The sequence below is a fragment of the Rhineura floridana genome, chromosome 3, assembly GCF_030035675.1.
Source record: "Rhineura floridana isolate rRhiFlo1 chromosome 3, rRhiFlo1.hap2, whole genome shotgun sequence".
NCBI lineage: Eukaryota > Metazoa > Chordata > Lepidosauria > Squamata > Rhineuridae > Rhineura > Rhineura floridana.
In genome coordinates, this window is record NC_084482.1 from 66,886,952 (window position 1) to 66,899,825 (window position 12,874).

General features: G+C 41.2%; 2 protein-coding genes across 24 annotated transcripts in view; one reads left to right on the forward strand and one right to left on the reverse strand.

The window, feature by feature from the left end:
* The window catches only part of ADPRM (ADP-ribose/CDP-alcohol diphosphatase, manganese dependent), a 151,383-nt gene that overhangs the window by 57,209 nt on the left and 81,300 nt on the right, over positions 1-12,874 (forward strand). For 18 of the 22 annotated variants that reach the window (XR_009761323.1, XR_009761326.1, XR_009761328.1 and 15 more), the window contains exon 4: positions 8,127-8,341. The exons of 3 other annotated variants lie outside the window; for them this stretch is intronic. The gene's annotated coding sequence lies outside the window, so the exon portion shown is untranslated. Of the gene's footprint in view, positions 1-8,125; positions 8,342-12,874 lie in introns of those variants that run through there. One more of the 22 variants, XM_061616418.1, reaches the window with a different exon arrangement.
* LOC133380007 (myosin-3) overlaps positions 1-12,874 on the reverse strand; it is a 37,741-nt gene that overhangs the window by 12,857 nt on the left and 12,010 nt on the right. For both annotated transcript variants that reach the window (XM_061616408.1, XM_061616409.1), the window contains exons 11-28: positions 12,725-12,828; positions 12,501-12,639; positions 11,396-11,514; positions 10,692-10,841; positions 9,886-10,056; positions 9,493-9,802; positions 8,874-8,947; positions 8,296-8,383; positions 8,076-8,193; positions 7,002-7,125; positions 6,786-6,922; positions 5,700-5,955; positions 3,888-4,130; positions 3,399-3,575; positions 2,708-2,853; positions 2,530-2,620; positions 703-1,092; positions 435-561 (exon numbers count right to left, since the gene is read on the reverse strand). In XM_061616408.1, the coding sequence (XP_061472392.1) occupies positions 435-561; positions 703-1,092; positions 2,530-2,620; positions 2,708-2,853; positions 3,399-3,575; positions 3,888-4,130; positions 5,700-5,955; positions 6,786-6,922; positions 7,002-7,125; positions 8,076-8,193; positions 8,296-8,383; positions 8,874-8,947; positions 9,493-9,802; positions 9,886-10,056; positions 10,692-10,841; positions 11,396-11,514; positions 12,501-12,639; positions 12,725-12,828 (2,964 nt within the window). The remainder of the gene's footprint in view (positions 1-434; positions 562-702; positions 1,093-2,529; positions 2,621-2,707; positions 2,854-3,398; positions 3,576-3,887; positions 4,131-5,699; positions 5,956-6,785; positions 6,923-7,001; positions 7,126-8,075; positions 8,194-8,295; positions 8,384-8,873; positions 8,948-9,492; positions 9,803-9,885; positions 10,057-10,691; positions 10,842-11,395; positions 11,515-12,500; positions 12,640-12,724; positions 12,829-12,874) is intronic.

Genomic DNA, 12,874 nt, shown 5'->3' on the forward strand with positions numbered 1-12,874 from the left:
TCCTGACACAAAGCGAGTCCTGGAAGTCCAAAGCCAGAATTGCATATTCTTCTGTTTTGCTTTCTCTTCATTTGTCATCACACAGGTTATTCAACTCCCTGTTATGTCAGCAACAAGCTAGACTGATGGTCCCAGAAATTCTCCCATACAACCTTTAAACTCTGCTTCCACACTCATACACCAAATTAGTCCTCTGCCAGCTCAATACTCAATGTAAACCAATTTAGCCTCGTCGAAGCCTGGTCTGTGTTTTCAACAGGTGTCTCAGGTTATCTTCAGGCTGTAGACTAAAAATGCATTGCAGATAAAGAGGCATTGCACAGTTTCCATAGAATATGAATAATCAAAACCTTGCACCTTGTAGCAAATGATAGAAAGAAGGTCTTGGAAAGGCCCTTGGTTGCAACTTAGACCATATCCACTATTTTCCTTACCCGCCTCAGCCTGTAGACGGGCTTTCTGCGTCGTTAGATCAGTCACTGATCTCTGGTTTTCCTCAGACTTGGCCTTTAGTTCACTAAGCTGGTCCTCTAATGTACGACACATTTTCTCTAGATTAGCCTGAGATGATTAAAAAAATGAAATAGGAAAGAATGATATATTATGCCTTCGTGTATATGTGCTTATATGGCTGTGCGCAACTGAAAATACACATTTGTAGTTTAGACTGTGAAAGACGCCCTTTAATTCACTTTCAAATACCTTAGATTTGGTAACAGACTCAAGATTACTGGCCAGGTCATCTATCTCCATTTTATACTCGCTCTTCTCCTTTTCCAGCTTTTGTTTGACACGCTGCAAATTATCGATTTGCTCTCCAAGCTCAGCAGTGCTATCTGCATGCTTCTTGCGGAGAGCTGCTATTATGGCTTCATGCTGCAGGGCAGATTCCTCCAGATCACGCCTCATTTTTTGGAATTCTGCCTCCCGCTTCTTATTCAGTTCAATCTGAGCAGAAGTTGCCCCTCCAGCCTCTTCAAGCCTCTCACTGATTTCCTCCAGTTCACGTGCCAAATCAGCCCGCTGCTTCTCTGCCTTAGCCCGAGTTGCTCTCTCAGCCTCAATCTCCTCTTCCAATTCCTCAATCCGAGCCTATACAGAAGGAGGAAAGGGTAGTTATGTTATTGACACAATGCCATTAATTAAGATGATGCAGCTGAAAGCCACAAGAGAGAGGAAGAGGCTGTAAACACACCAGACATCAGATCAAAGTGTTTCCATTGACCACACCTGGGGGGGGAATGGGTTGATTTTCCAATCAGTTGCAAAATCTCTTTGAAGCATTAAAAAACAACACACAAGCTGATCCCACAAGGTTTTACAGTTTGTGTCCCCATTTTCAGAAGAGAGAGATGCAGACGCACTGGAACTGACAGAACAGTGAGTGTGTTTCTACTCAGAGAGTGACAAATTGCTCAGAAATCTGAAATTAACAGTGATGAAGACAGCAGAGGGATGGGAGGAAGAGCTAGGGAAAATGTGAGAGAATGCAGTTACATGTACTTGGGCTAAGCTGCAGTTAGGAATGAAGATTCAAGGGGGTTAAGACAAAGGCTTTGTGAAACTGGAGCATTTTGGAGGAGGGATTTGAAGAAAGACAGAGTTGACACTGTGTACATGTTCAGGAAAGAAACTCTAAGCAGTAGCGGGCAGTGAGGGGAACAGTGATGAAGAGAGCAGGAGATTTTGGGCCAGCCAGCCAAGAATGAGTGAGTTGAAGGTGCAAAGGACAAAACCAGGGATATATTGGGAAACAGGAGCAGAAAGTTAGGTCGGGGCAAATATGTGAAAAGGATTTAATGGTAAGGATTTAAACGGAAGAAGTTTGTGCTGGATATAGACTGAAATGAGAAACAGTGACATGGAATAGCTGCCTCAGAGATGCACACATTTGAAAGTAGATTGTTTTTAAAAGCATCATAGTTTATTTGTATTGCATTACAAACAACTTGACAATGGAGCTATTGTGGTCCTAACTCTTTTTTTGGCTTTAGCTGCCAAGCACATATCTGGAACAAACTAATCTCATTAAACTTCTGTCTTCCGTTGCTTCCAGACAACTTGTTTACTGAGCACTCTTCCTGGTTTTTTTGCACAAAATTGGTGCCGCAGAGGTTATACAACAACACTGTCAAGTAGTAATTATCCCAGTGCTTTTTCCTGTCACCTTTCTTACTGCATAAAGTCTGGTTTTTTAAAACAAGCAGATTTGTTATGCAAGCACACTGTAGTATTGTTGCCGTTTATTGCAATGTACCCACTTTCTTGAGGGTGGGTTATGAAGGTGAATGTTATTGTGCTAAGCATCTACCCAGATGGCTGAGAGATCTGTGCAAATGTGCTGAAGCCTGGAAGCAACCTCTGTCTTTCATTCAGCCAAGTTTCAGCCTTACAGCAAGGACGACACATACTATTATATACCATTCATACAACTAAGCGGTGATTATTGAGAACCAAACATTTTTCTTCTTGTTATGAAGTAAAAATGAGCTGGGATGAAAACTTAAGTATGAAAAAAACAATTCATACCTGTAGTTCTTTGATTTTCTTCTGCAGTTGCAAACCCAAAGTTTGTTCATCCTCAATTTTGCTTTGTAGTTGATTGTACTCAAAGTCTTTCCTGAAAAGAAATGGGATAAGTAGTTTAATTAAAAAGCTGCCCGCTAAACATAGTTTAATATGCAACTACAATTTACACATTCCATACTTCTTCAGCTTTTCTTCTAATTGCTGTTTATCATTTTCTAGGTCCATTAGGGATTCTTGGGCAAGTTTCAAGTCTCCTTCTAACTTTCTCTTGGCTCTTTCAAGATCCATGCGGACTTTCTTTTCCTGCTCCAAGGAACCTTCCAGCTGCAACACAAGCTTAATGTTAGTGCCAGTCTCAGAGATGGGTATCTTGGACAACTGATATTAATTCACTGGGTTAAACTCAATATTCACAAAGTGTGAAGTGAGCCTCTTAGCAGGGAATGGACATCTACTAGGAAGAATGTGAGCTTTTCCACCATCCCCTCCTGGATATATCTTTGGTTGAGCAAGAAAGCAAAAGACCATCAAAATCTTCCTTCCCCATTTCCACATGCCAACAGTCAGTGCAAACTAGAGGTAGTGTTCCTCATCCACTGTTGTTCTGCAAGTGATTTGCTTCCATAGGATCTCCTCCCAACTCAGGGACCTTAAAGTATGTCTTTGGCACTCTATTTTTCTCCCCCTTTGTTTCTTTCATGTGTTTATTCACAGGCTAAAAGCAAGAGTGCATGTTAGCAGGACAGCCCTGTGTCTCGGTTATGTGTGAGTTCCACCTGGCTACATTTACAGGCTCAAACACCAGTTTCATTAACTTAGCGATGTTTGCAGAGACAAAATTCAAGAGTGACTGAGATTAACTTTCTCACATCATCAACTTGCTGTTCCAGCTTGGTTTTGGCTTTAGTGAGAGTGTTGACTTTGTCTTCTTCAGCTTGTAGATCATCAAGAGCTTGCTGATGGGCCTCTTGGAGGGCTTTCTTCTCCTTGGTTAATTTCACAATAGTTTCATCCAAAACTGCCATTTCTTCTGTTAAGTTCTTAACCTATAAAACAAGGCATAACATTGTTGATGGCCTTGGGATCAACTGAAATACTGATCAAGGACAGACATTATTAAATTAGGATTGTTGCAAGCTCGCTCTTTGTGTTTGTTCTTTACTTACTATCTTTCAACTGCACAAATAGAGGAACAAAATGGGAAGTCATATTACATAACAAATTAGCTATTTGTAGCATGAGAATGAGAAGTCTGACCGTTTTTTAAAAATTGTATTTATACGGCAGCTGAATGTCTCAGCAGGTAGAAAACATAAATTGGAAATGGCCTTTGAACAGCAATATTAAAAAGAGGTTACCTTGTTTTCAGTGGCATGCTTTTCTTTTTCAACCTTGGCCAGTGTTAGCTCAAGGTCATCAATATCTTTCTTTAGTTCAGAACACTCATCCTCCAGTTTCCTTTTCTTGGCTGTCAGCTCTGCATTCAGCTCTTCTTCATCCTCTGCTCGCTCAGTCAGCTCCTTGATTTTAGCCTCCAGCTGGATTTTGGTTTTGATCAGTTGATCACACCTTTCCTCAGCATCTGCCAAACTTTCACTTTCCTTATTAGAGAAAAGAGAATGATATTTGTTGTTATTCAACTCCAAGAGGCAGTGTAACAGTATATACCCATTCTCCAAATTGGTCTCCCTTTATAGGGAACTGTAAGGTTTGACTTTTGTGATTGTTAACTTTATGAGGAGGATCCAAACCAATTCTGTGCAGTCAAGATGGCTTTAGACTTGTGTTTCTCATATGACAGACTCACATGACATGCTGCTTTTGAAACTATTTGAGGGGAGGGGAAGTTTTCAACGGCTGTTTCTGTTATGGCACAGTGGTTTCCTGTTCCAGGGGATGGGGAGAGGAAAAAATCACAATCACTGCAATTCAGAGATGGCCCAGCCACTAGGCAATCCTACATAGGGCCAATGGGGAAGGGCAAAAGGGCCATTTGTTCAGGGGCCCAAGTTCAAGCTCAAAGGGGGGTTCAAATTTAGACACTTGTGGGGTTTTTTGGCATTTGATATGTTTCAGAACTTGTTTTTCACCTTAGAGCTGCAAATGTAAGCAAACAAGAGGTGCAACCTGGTAAAATACTTTTTTTGTTAGCTGATACAGATTTTGTCATATTAAGGAGTTGAAAATGTTCATAAATATTAATAAAATATATATGTTCTGATGGCACAAGATTAGGCCAAACTGAACATGTCTTCTCAGATCAGCTGATTATACAAACAAACCACATGTTCTTTTTTGTGCCTTATTTTGTTTTCATGTTTCATCATTTTTTATTGTTATTATGGCTCGGGCCCTCAAAAGCTAGAAGTATCCTGAGCCTCACTAGACCTGCAAGAGAACCTGATCCTACACAGCTGCCATAGGTGAGCACGTTGTAGCATGAGTCAGTTTTCTTGTAGCAGCTGATGGAAGGGTGTTCTCTTCCCAGTTACAGCTAGGGTGAATGTGCCTCTGCTGCTCAAAGTGCCAGCCAGCCAGCCAGCCATCCTGCCCTTTCTCATAGTAGGAGCCCAGGATGGCAAAGTAAAGGCAGCCCTGAAACAAGATGGCACAGAAAGAAGGAGATGAGCAGCCTAAGATGGGTGGTGAAGGGCAGTGAAGGGCAGCAGGGTAAGTGGCATCATTACAGAGTACAGATCTTACTGGGAATTTACTGTGAAGTGGATAGTGCAAGCTGAAGCTCTCAACAGCGGATAGCTGAATAACATGACTATAGAGATGGGGAGACAAAAGCAGTGTGAAGGATGAAAATAGCCTAGCCGGTCCAGGCATATGGAGCACATTGACCCAGGACTTTGCAATGGCAAATTGCATAGCTTTTTAAAAAAGATTGAACAGAGCTATTGATGGCTATTACCTGTAGCAGCCACCAGCAGTACTCCCTAAATTTTCACTTCTATTATATGAAACACTGGGCTAACAGCAGAGGATTGACTGAGACATCCTGCCTCGTTTATGATGCCTGAAGGGGTAAAATGTCTGTCAGAATCTGAAAATAGAATACTGAACTAAAATGGAGGAGAGGGAAAAGGTTGGGGAGATTTAATAATTTGCTTAGAGAGCCAAATTTCCTAAAACTGACCATGGGGAGATACATGTGAATTACTTACAGACTGCACTTGGAGCTGCAAGTCATTTTTCTCTTGCAACAAAGACACCATTTTTTCCTCCAGCTCCTTCCTTTTGGCTTCAGATTTAGCAAGTTCTTCTTTGGTTTTTTGAAACTCTTCTTTCATTGTGGCCATTTCTTTCTCTGACTCTGCACTCCTCAACAGTGGCTTAATCTTGAAGAACAGCTTCATCCAAGGCCAGTGTTTGACATTCATGAATGAGCGAATGTTGTACTGAATGGTGAAGATAGCTTCCCTGTGATGGAAACAATCCACAGAGTTACTCACTGTGTAAAGTATGTGATTCACACACACACAAATCAGGGTTTCCTAAGGAAGGCTTGGGTATTCCTTAATGAGGCTCCAGCTGCAATATTTCAAGCGCCCGCTAACAATATTCAAATGAATATGTCCCCTTAATTCAAGAGTAAAATAGTGCACATTACCCCCTTCTGAAAAATCTGATTTAGCATCTGCAGTTAACTGATTTCCAGGGGAACAGATTTGCAGATTTGGGGGATGGGCCATAGCTCAGTGGTACAGCATCTACTTGGCATGCCAGGTCCAATCCCTGGCATCTCCAGGTAAGACACAGAGGGAACCTAGAATGAAACGCTGGAGAGCCAATGCCAGTCAGTATAGACAATACTAAGCTAGAAGGACCAATGGTTAGACTCAGTATAAAGCAGCTTCCTATGTTCCAGATGTCTTAAAGCACAATCCTAAACATATCTACTCAGAAGTAAATCCTGTTTAATCCAGTGTCGCTTACTGCCAAGTAAATGGGGTTAGGATTGCAGCCTTACCAGCTAGTTTCAGTTTTGCCATCATTTCTATGTATAACAAAAAAAAGGCAAGGTCTGCTCCAACAGCACAAGGAAACTTTAGGGACACGATAGGATTGCATAAAAGAAAAGTGGAAGTTTTAAGAGGTGTTTCAAATGCTTTTCAGTGTTTCTGTCATCGTAGGCTATATTTCCCCTAACACTTTTGGGGATGCATGGCAAGGGAGAAGGCTGTGCATCTACTAAGTTAAGGCTGTCCAGTGTCAACTGACAAATGCACTGGAAAAGAAAGACATTCTACCTTCTCTCCACCATTTTTTTATATTCCACTCTCATGAGGTATCCCCTGCACATAGCTTGTGTGCGGGTGATGAGCAATGCTAGACGATCATCTCGCATCTCTTCCAAAAGGCCCAGCAATCCAGCCTTGAAGAACACCTAAAAAGAGAATGCAAAGTAGAGTCGCTGCCTTGCATGTTTAAAGGTTGTACCCTTCTCAGCACAGAGAAGTGCTTACTTTGGTGTGTCCAAATTTGTACTGTGTGTGATCAATATCAATAGATCCCAGCAGTTTCTCGCAGGCTTTCTTGCTGTCCATAAACTGGCCCTCTGGGATAGCACTAGCATTCAGAACGCGGTATCTGTCCATTTAAAAACAAACAGCTCATTTCAGCACTGAAATCAGTGGAAGAGAAGGAAGAAGCTCTGTCCCACTGGAACACATTTCTAAACATCTAATAGTTTAGATGACCATTCACAAATAGGCAGCAAGATTGTGGTTAACTTGAGGAGGTTATGATAGTTTTTAACATCCACGTATTTATCTGGATTGTACAAAATACTAAAGGAAAGTTGCCCAGGCAAAAGCAAAGTCAGAGGACAATGCAGCATTTAAAAGCCTATTTTATGCAAAAAAAATGCTGAATTTAAGTAATAGTATACTAGAGGCTGCTGCCATTGCTTTCTTTGCTTCACTCAACCAACCCTGCCCAACCCCCTTGCCTAAACCACCCCCAATCCTCTTAGACCTTCCCAAAACCACATCCCTTTAGAGCTCACCAAAAGCAGCAGCCAGCCTGGCGATTATCAGGCTGGCTTGGTTGCTGCTTTTGGCTACCATCCTCCTTCCTGCATTTCTCCTCCTGCCAGACTCTCTTTTCATCCTAATTGACTGGATGGCAGCAGAAGCAGTGGATCCCAAAGCCAGTCATGGAGGAGGAAGGTGGCCAGTAGCAGTACCAGCCAGTGTGGCGATCTGGATCCCAGGTGTCAGGGAGCCCAAGGCTAGCAGGCTGAGGAGCCAGTGGAGCTGGGGGCCTGCGGCAACCTGTTCTGGTTGTCCTCCATGGCTTGCCTGGGCCACCCATCCACCACTTCCTGTCATGCTGTAGTTCGCAGCGCCACCTGTCTGAGGCCAGGTGAATTGTAGCATGATAACATTCGTAGATTTGTTATGTATTATGGAAGAAAATGTGATGCTCAAACAGGAGTTTGATTGGTCGTAGGTAAGGGTGTCATTGTTACCAAGAGGTCTACATACTGTTTTCCTAACAAATGGCTTCAATCCATATAGAAAATGTAGATGACATACCTTTGTTTAAAATCTCCATATAAGATTCTGTTTGGAAATCCCTTCCTGCAGATTCGAATGCCTTCAAGCACACCATTACATCTCAGTTGGTGCAGGACAAGCTTGTGATCCATTGCACCTGTGTAAGAAAGAAAAAAAGAAGACAAAACAAAAAAAGGGGCAGCTTTCCAATAGTCCACTAAACTCTTCCTGGAATTCCACACCAGATTTTATGATTTACCTGGAGTTTTGGTTTCATTGGGGATGATGCAGCGCACAAAATGTGGGTGAGTTGTCCGCAAGTTGGACATCAATTTGTTCAAGTTTTCCTATAATTTGGACACAGCAACTTTAAACTCTTAAAATGAACTTTTTAAAAAAATCTATAACTCAAGTATTGTATTACAATGCTGTTAAAATGATAATATTCTGATAAAAAGAGCCTCAGGATATTTATTTACAAATGTTTAGTTTTATTTTAATGCATTTGGGAAATCTTCAAGTGAAGTGTATAGGTTAATAAGATCTGCACTTTCTTTAGATTTATGGCCAATTTAGCCCAGCATCCAGTCTCCAACAAAGGGTGAAAATCAGATGTATCACTGAGTGACATATCCTCTTAGGCAGAACTGTAGACTCCAGCATTTGAGTTAATGATATGTTATTAAGGACAGCAGTCCATTTAATGAGAATTACTTCTACAAAAATATGTATTTACAGAGTTGGATGTTCCATATATATGACTGCATTAGCTGTACTAGTTGTTCATATATAAACTATCTGTAGTCTGCTCTTTGTGCGGATGTCTGTAAGACTTACCCTGAAAAGTGCGGAAACAGTTTGGAAAGAAGACCCCTTCTTCTTGGCTCCTTTCTTCTTACCACCACCTTCCCCTGGAAAGCAGGACATCAGTACAATTGGCTTTCTTTTGATCAGCACCTCTAGCTAACCTTCTAACCATGTGCAATGCAAGAGATCACATAATTGTAAGGCAAATGTAATCAATGAGTGATTCTGGTTTAACCTATAAAGATCTTTACAGCTCAGGACCCCAATATCTTTTGGAACACCTCTCCCAATATGAACCTATCTGGACCCTTAGATCTTCTTCTGAGGCCCTTCTCCAGGACCCCTCTTTGAGGGTGGTAACAAGGGAGAGGGCCTTTTCAGTGATGGCTCCCCATCTGTGGAATGCACTCCCCAGGGAAGTATGCCTCGTGCCTGTACTGACGTATTTTTGGCACCAGATAAAGACTTACCTTTATCCTAGGCATTTGATAGACTGAGTTGACACTGAGGCTGTATTGAGGTCATTGTTTTTTATTGTTTTGTTTTTATAATATATATATATATATATATATATATGTTGTAAGCCGCTTAGAGATCTTTGGGTAACAAATGACTAACAACAATAATGGAAAGGGTTTCCATAACTTACCATCATCTAGAGCAGCAAAGGTGGCATAAAGATTAGCCAAAATTTTCATTGAAGACTTTTGATATAGCCCCACAACAGTTTCATTCAAAGGGTCCTTGTTCTTCTCCAGCCAGCCAGTGACATTGTAGTCCACAGTGCCAGCATAGTGCAACAGGGAGAAGTGGGCCTCAACTCTGCCTTTGGCAGGCTTAGGCTTCTGGAAGTTGGCAGATTTCCCAAGATGCTGGTCATAGAGCTTGTTCTTGAAAGAAGTATCTGTTGCCTTAGGAAACATGCACTCCTCTTCCAGGATGGAAAAAATGCCCATTGGCTGAATTGAAAAACAAACAGTTTTTTTGAAGTATATATTTCTCTGGAATTAATGTTTATTTACACAATAATATTCCAAGGTACCTTCTCAATAAGCTCAATGCAGGCAGCCAAATCCATTCCAAAGTCTATAAAAGTCCATTCAATTCCCTCCTTCTTGTATTCCTCTTGCTCCAGCACAAACATGTGGTGGTTAAAAAACTGTTGCAATTTTTCATTGGTGAAGTTGATACACAGCTGCTCCAGGCTGTTGTACTGACAACAGAATATATTCTGTTAATATCGATGGCTTCAAAGACACCACGGGTAAGGAATTAAAAAATATATGTTCACAGATTTTAAAGGAAAGACGTTATGTTAGTGAGCCCAAGCAGAAGGGGGCAGCTGGAGCTTTTCTTTGTTCATGGCTCCAGCCTCTTTAGGGTTAGGTTGGCACTTTAACCATTCCCTCTCCAAAAGGGAAGAGAATGTGCAAAGCCTGTTCCTGCCTTTCCTCTACAGATGGATGAAGTCTACAATATGGGGAAATTATTTTTAACCCCCAGCTGCTTGCATCACCCATTACAACCACATTTTGGGACAGAGTGTGGATGGCAAAAGACATATATTTACAGTAGAACATCACTATAACGCAAGGGTCAGGGGCAAAGAATGCGACTGTGTTATAGGGCTTCTATGTTATAACGAAAGCTGTGTTGTATAAACAATATTTTTCTCAGGAGACGTTGTCATACCTGCAGTATATCTGAATCCATTGTTCAGTGACCCGCGTTTTGCTGAGGTTCTACTGTTTAGAAATATTTATAAGCCGCCTTTCTGGAACAAGGCTACTTGATGCGGTGAATTTAACTAATTACCAGAGAGCCAAAAAAAATGCAATGGATACATACCTCAAAGATTTCAAAGCCTGCAATATCTAAAACCCCAATGAAGTGCTGTCTGGGCAACTTTGTATCCAGCTGTTGATTGATGCGAGCTACCATCCAGAAGAACAGCTTTTCATAGACGGATTTAGAAAGGGCATTGACAGCGTGATGCACCTGCAGGTAACATTTCCAGACAATTAGGGACCAGTGCACAGTTAACATCAGTGTTGCTGAAACCAGTCATTGTGCAAGTTGGTGAATCAATTGGCCTAGGAGATAGGAATGAACTGGGAATAACAGTGTGAACTAGCTAAATGGAAGCTCACAAACCCAGCACAGGAGGAAAGTAGCTTAAATACCAGATCATTCCACTTCAAACGTCTCCTTCCAAATTGGGGCGGGAAAAGCAAGTTGCTTTATCCCAGTGATTCCTGAAAGGAGATGGTGGTGATAGTACTGAATGTCATGTAGATGTTGCATCTTATCAGAAATTTCTCTCTGTCTCTAAAACCACTGCATCCCCATAGATTCCCTGCTGGTGTATCCTTTTCTAAAAAGCATTCTAGTGAAATTAATCTAGCTTGGATGGAAGTCACCAGATAGAATTAACCCCTCCCAACTGATAGTTCCAAGCTAAAGAACATACTGAAAGGAAGAAATGTACCTTGCCCAAGTAAGAGTTCCTCACATAAGCTAGAAAATGATGTTGATCTGTTGCGTGGGCTCACCTGGTCCACAGTTTGACCTTTGGTCACATACTCATTTCCCACTTTGACTCGGGGAAAGCACAAGGCTTTCGACAAATCTGCAGAATTTAGGCCCATCAGATAAGCTGCCTTGTCAGCCACTATAAAATAACATGTGAGAAGCAAATATTCATGAAACTCTTTCAGAACTGCCAGGTTCCTGAATACAGAGAGTGGAAATGGCAGAGCAAATTTGATGAAACCATTAAAACATCTGGCCACAGCACAAGCTAATATTAGCCATCACTTGAAACCTAAACAATTTTAATTAACAAGGACACACATCAACAGCTGTTTCAGAAATATGGAGATCATGAAGGATTATAGATAATGTATTTTCATTCCTAGCCCTTACATCTCAATCAATGCAGAAAGCAAAAATCATTTGACAATTGGATAATCACAATTCCAGTTGTAATTGTAACTGTATTTATAATTTACTCATTGTAATTAAGCAAGGGGGAGAGAGTCAGTTTAATTCCCCAAAATAGGGAAAAACTCTATATAATCCCTCTAAGGCTGCATACACACGTACCCGTTTGTAGTACAAAAATACAGATTCGTTCATGCTCATCCCCATCATGCTGCTTTCAGTCTAGATTTATTGTAGATCCTGCTATCCAGATGGGTGGATGTGGTTATGTGATATGTGTTTGAAAACCCTCCCCTTGATTAGATCACACCTTTGAAAAGTTGTGATCTTGGTATACACCCACCCACAACCTCAATGGGCAGGTGTGGATACACCCCCCATTGCTGGGACTGCCTAAATCTGTTTTCAAATGGACACGTGTGTTAGAGCAGAATCAATCTGCAAATAACTTTTATTTTCAGAACAAAACCAGTTTGTCAAGAAGCGTTTTTCATGGGAGCAAAAATACGCAATAGGTCTAGATTGTGTGTGGATAAAGTAGAAGAAAAAGAAGAACTTAGTCTCAATTGATTCTAGAATATAATGTTGTGTGTATGCAGCCTTAATGTGAATATTTCCAGGGATACTTTGCCTATCTGACATTAAACTTCCTTTCCCCCCATGAGATCTGGAAACAAGTTTTTTCTGAATGGTGGATGCCGCAGATTTATGTACCTTCAGTGCCATCTGGCTCTGCCTGCTCCTCTCGTGGTCTCTGCTTAAACTTCATGTTCCCATAATGCATCACTGCCCCAGTCAGTTTATAGATTGCAACCTTCTCATCAGAAGTGAAGCCCAGGATGTCTATAGCTGTCTGTAACATGAAGCCAGCAATTAGCCTAAATGATTACTCAATAATTATATAAGTATCATGTGTCATTATCACCATTTATACTTACATCTGTAGCTATTAGCTCTTCTTGGTCATCAATGCTTTGGACTGTAATCTCACCTTGGCTTATAAATGGATAGTCAAAAGGGTTTGTTGTAACAAGAAGCATTTCTGAAGTGAAAACAGAAGATTCTGATAATTGGCACAGAGCATCTTA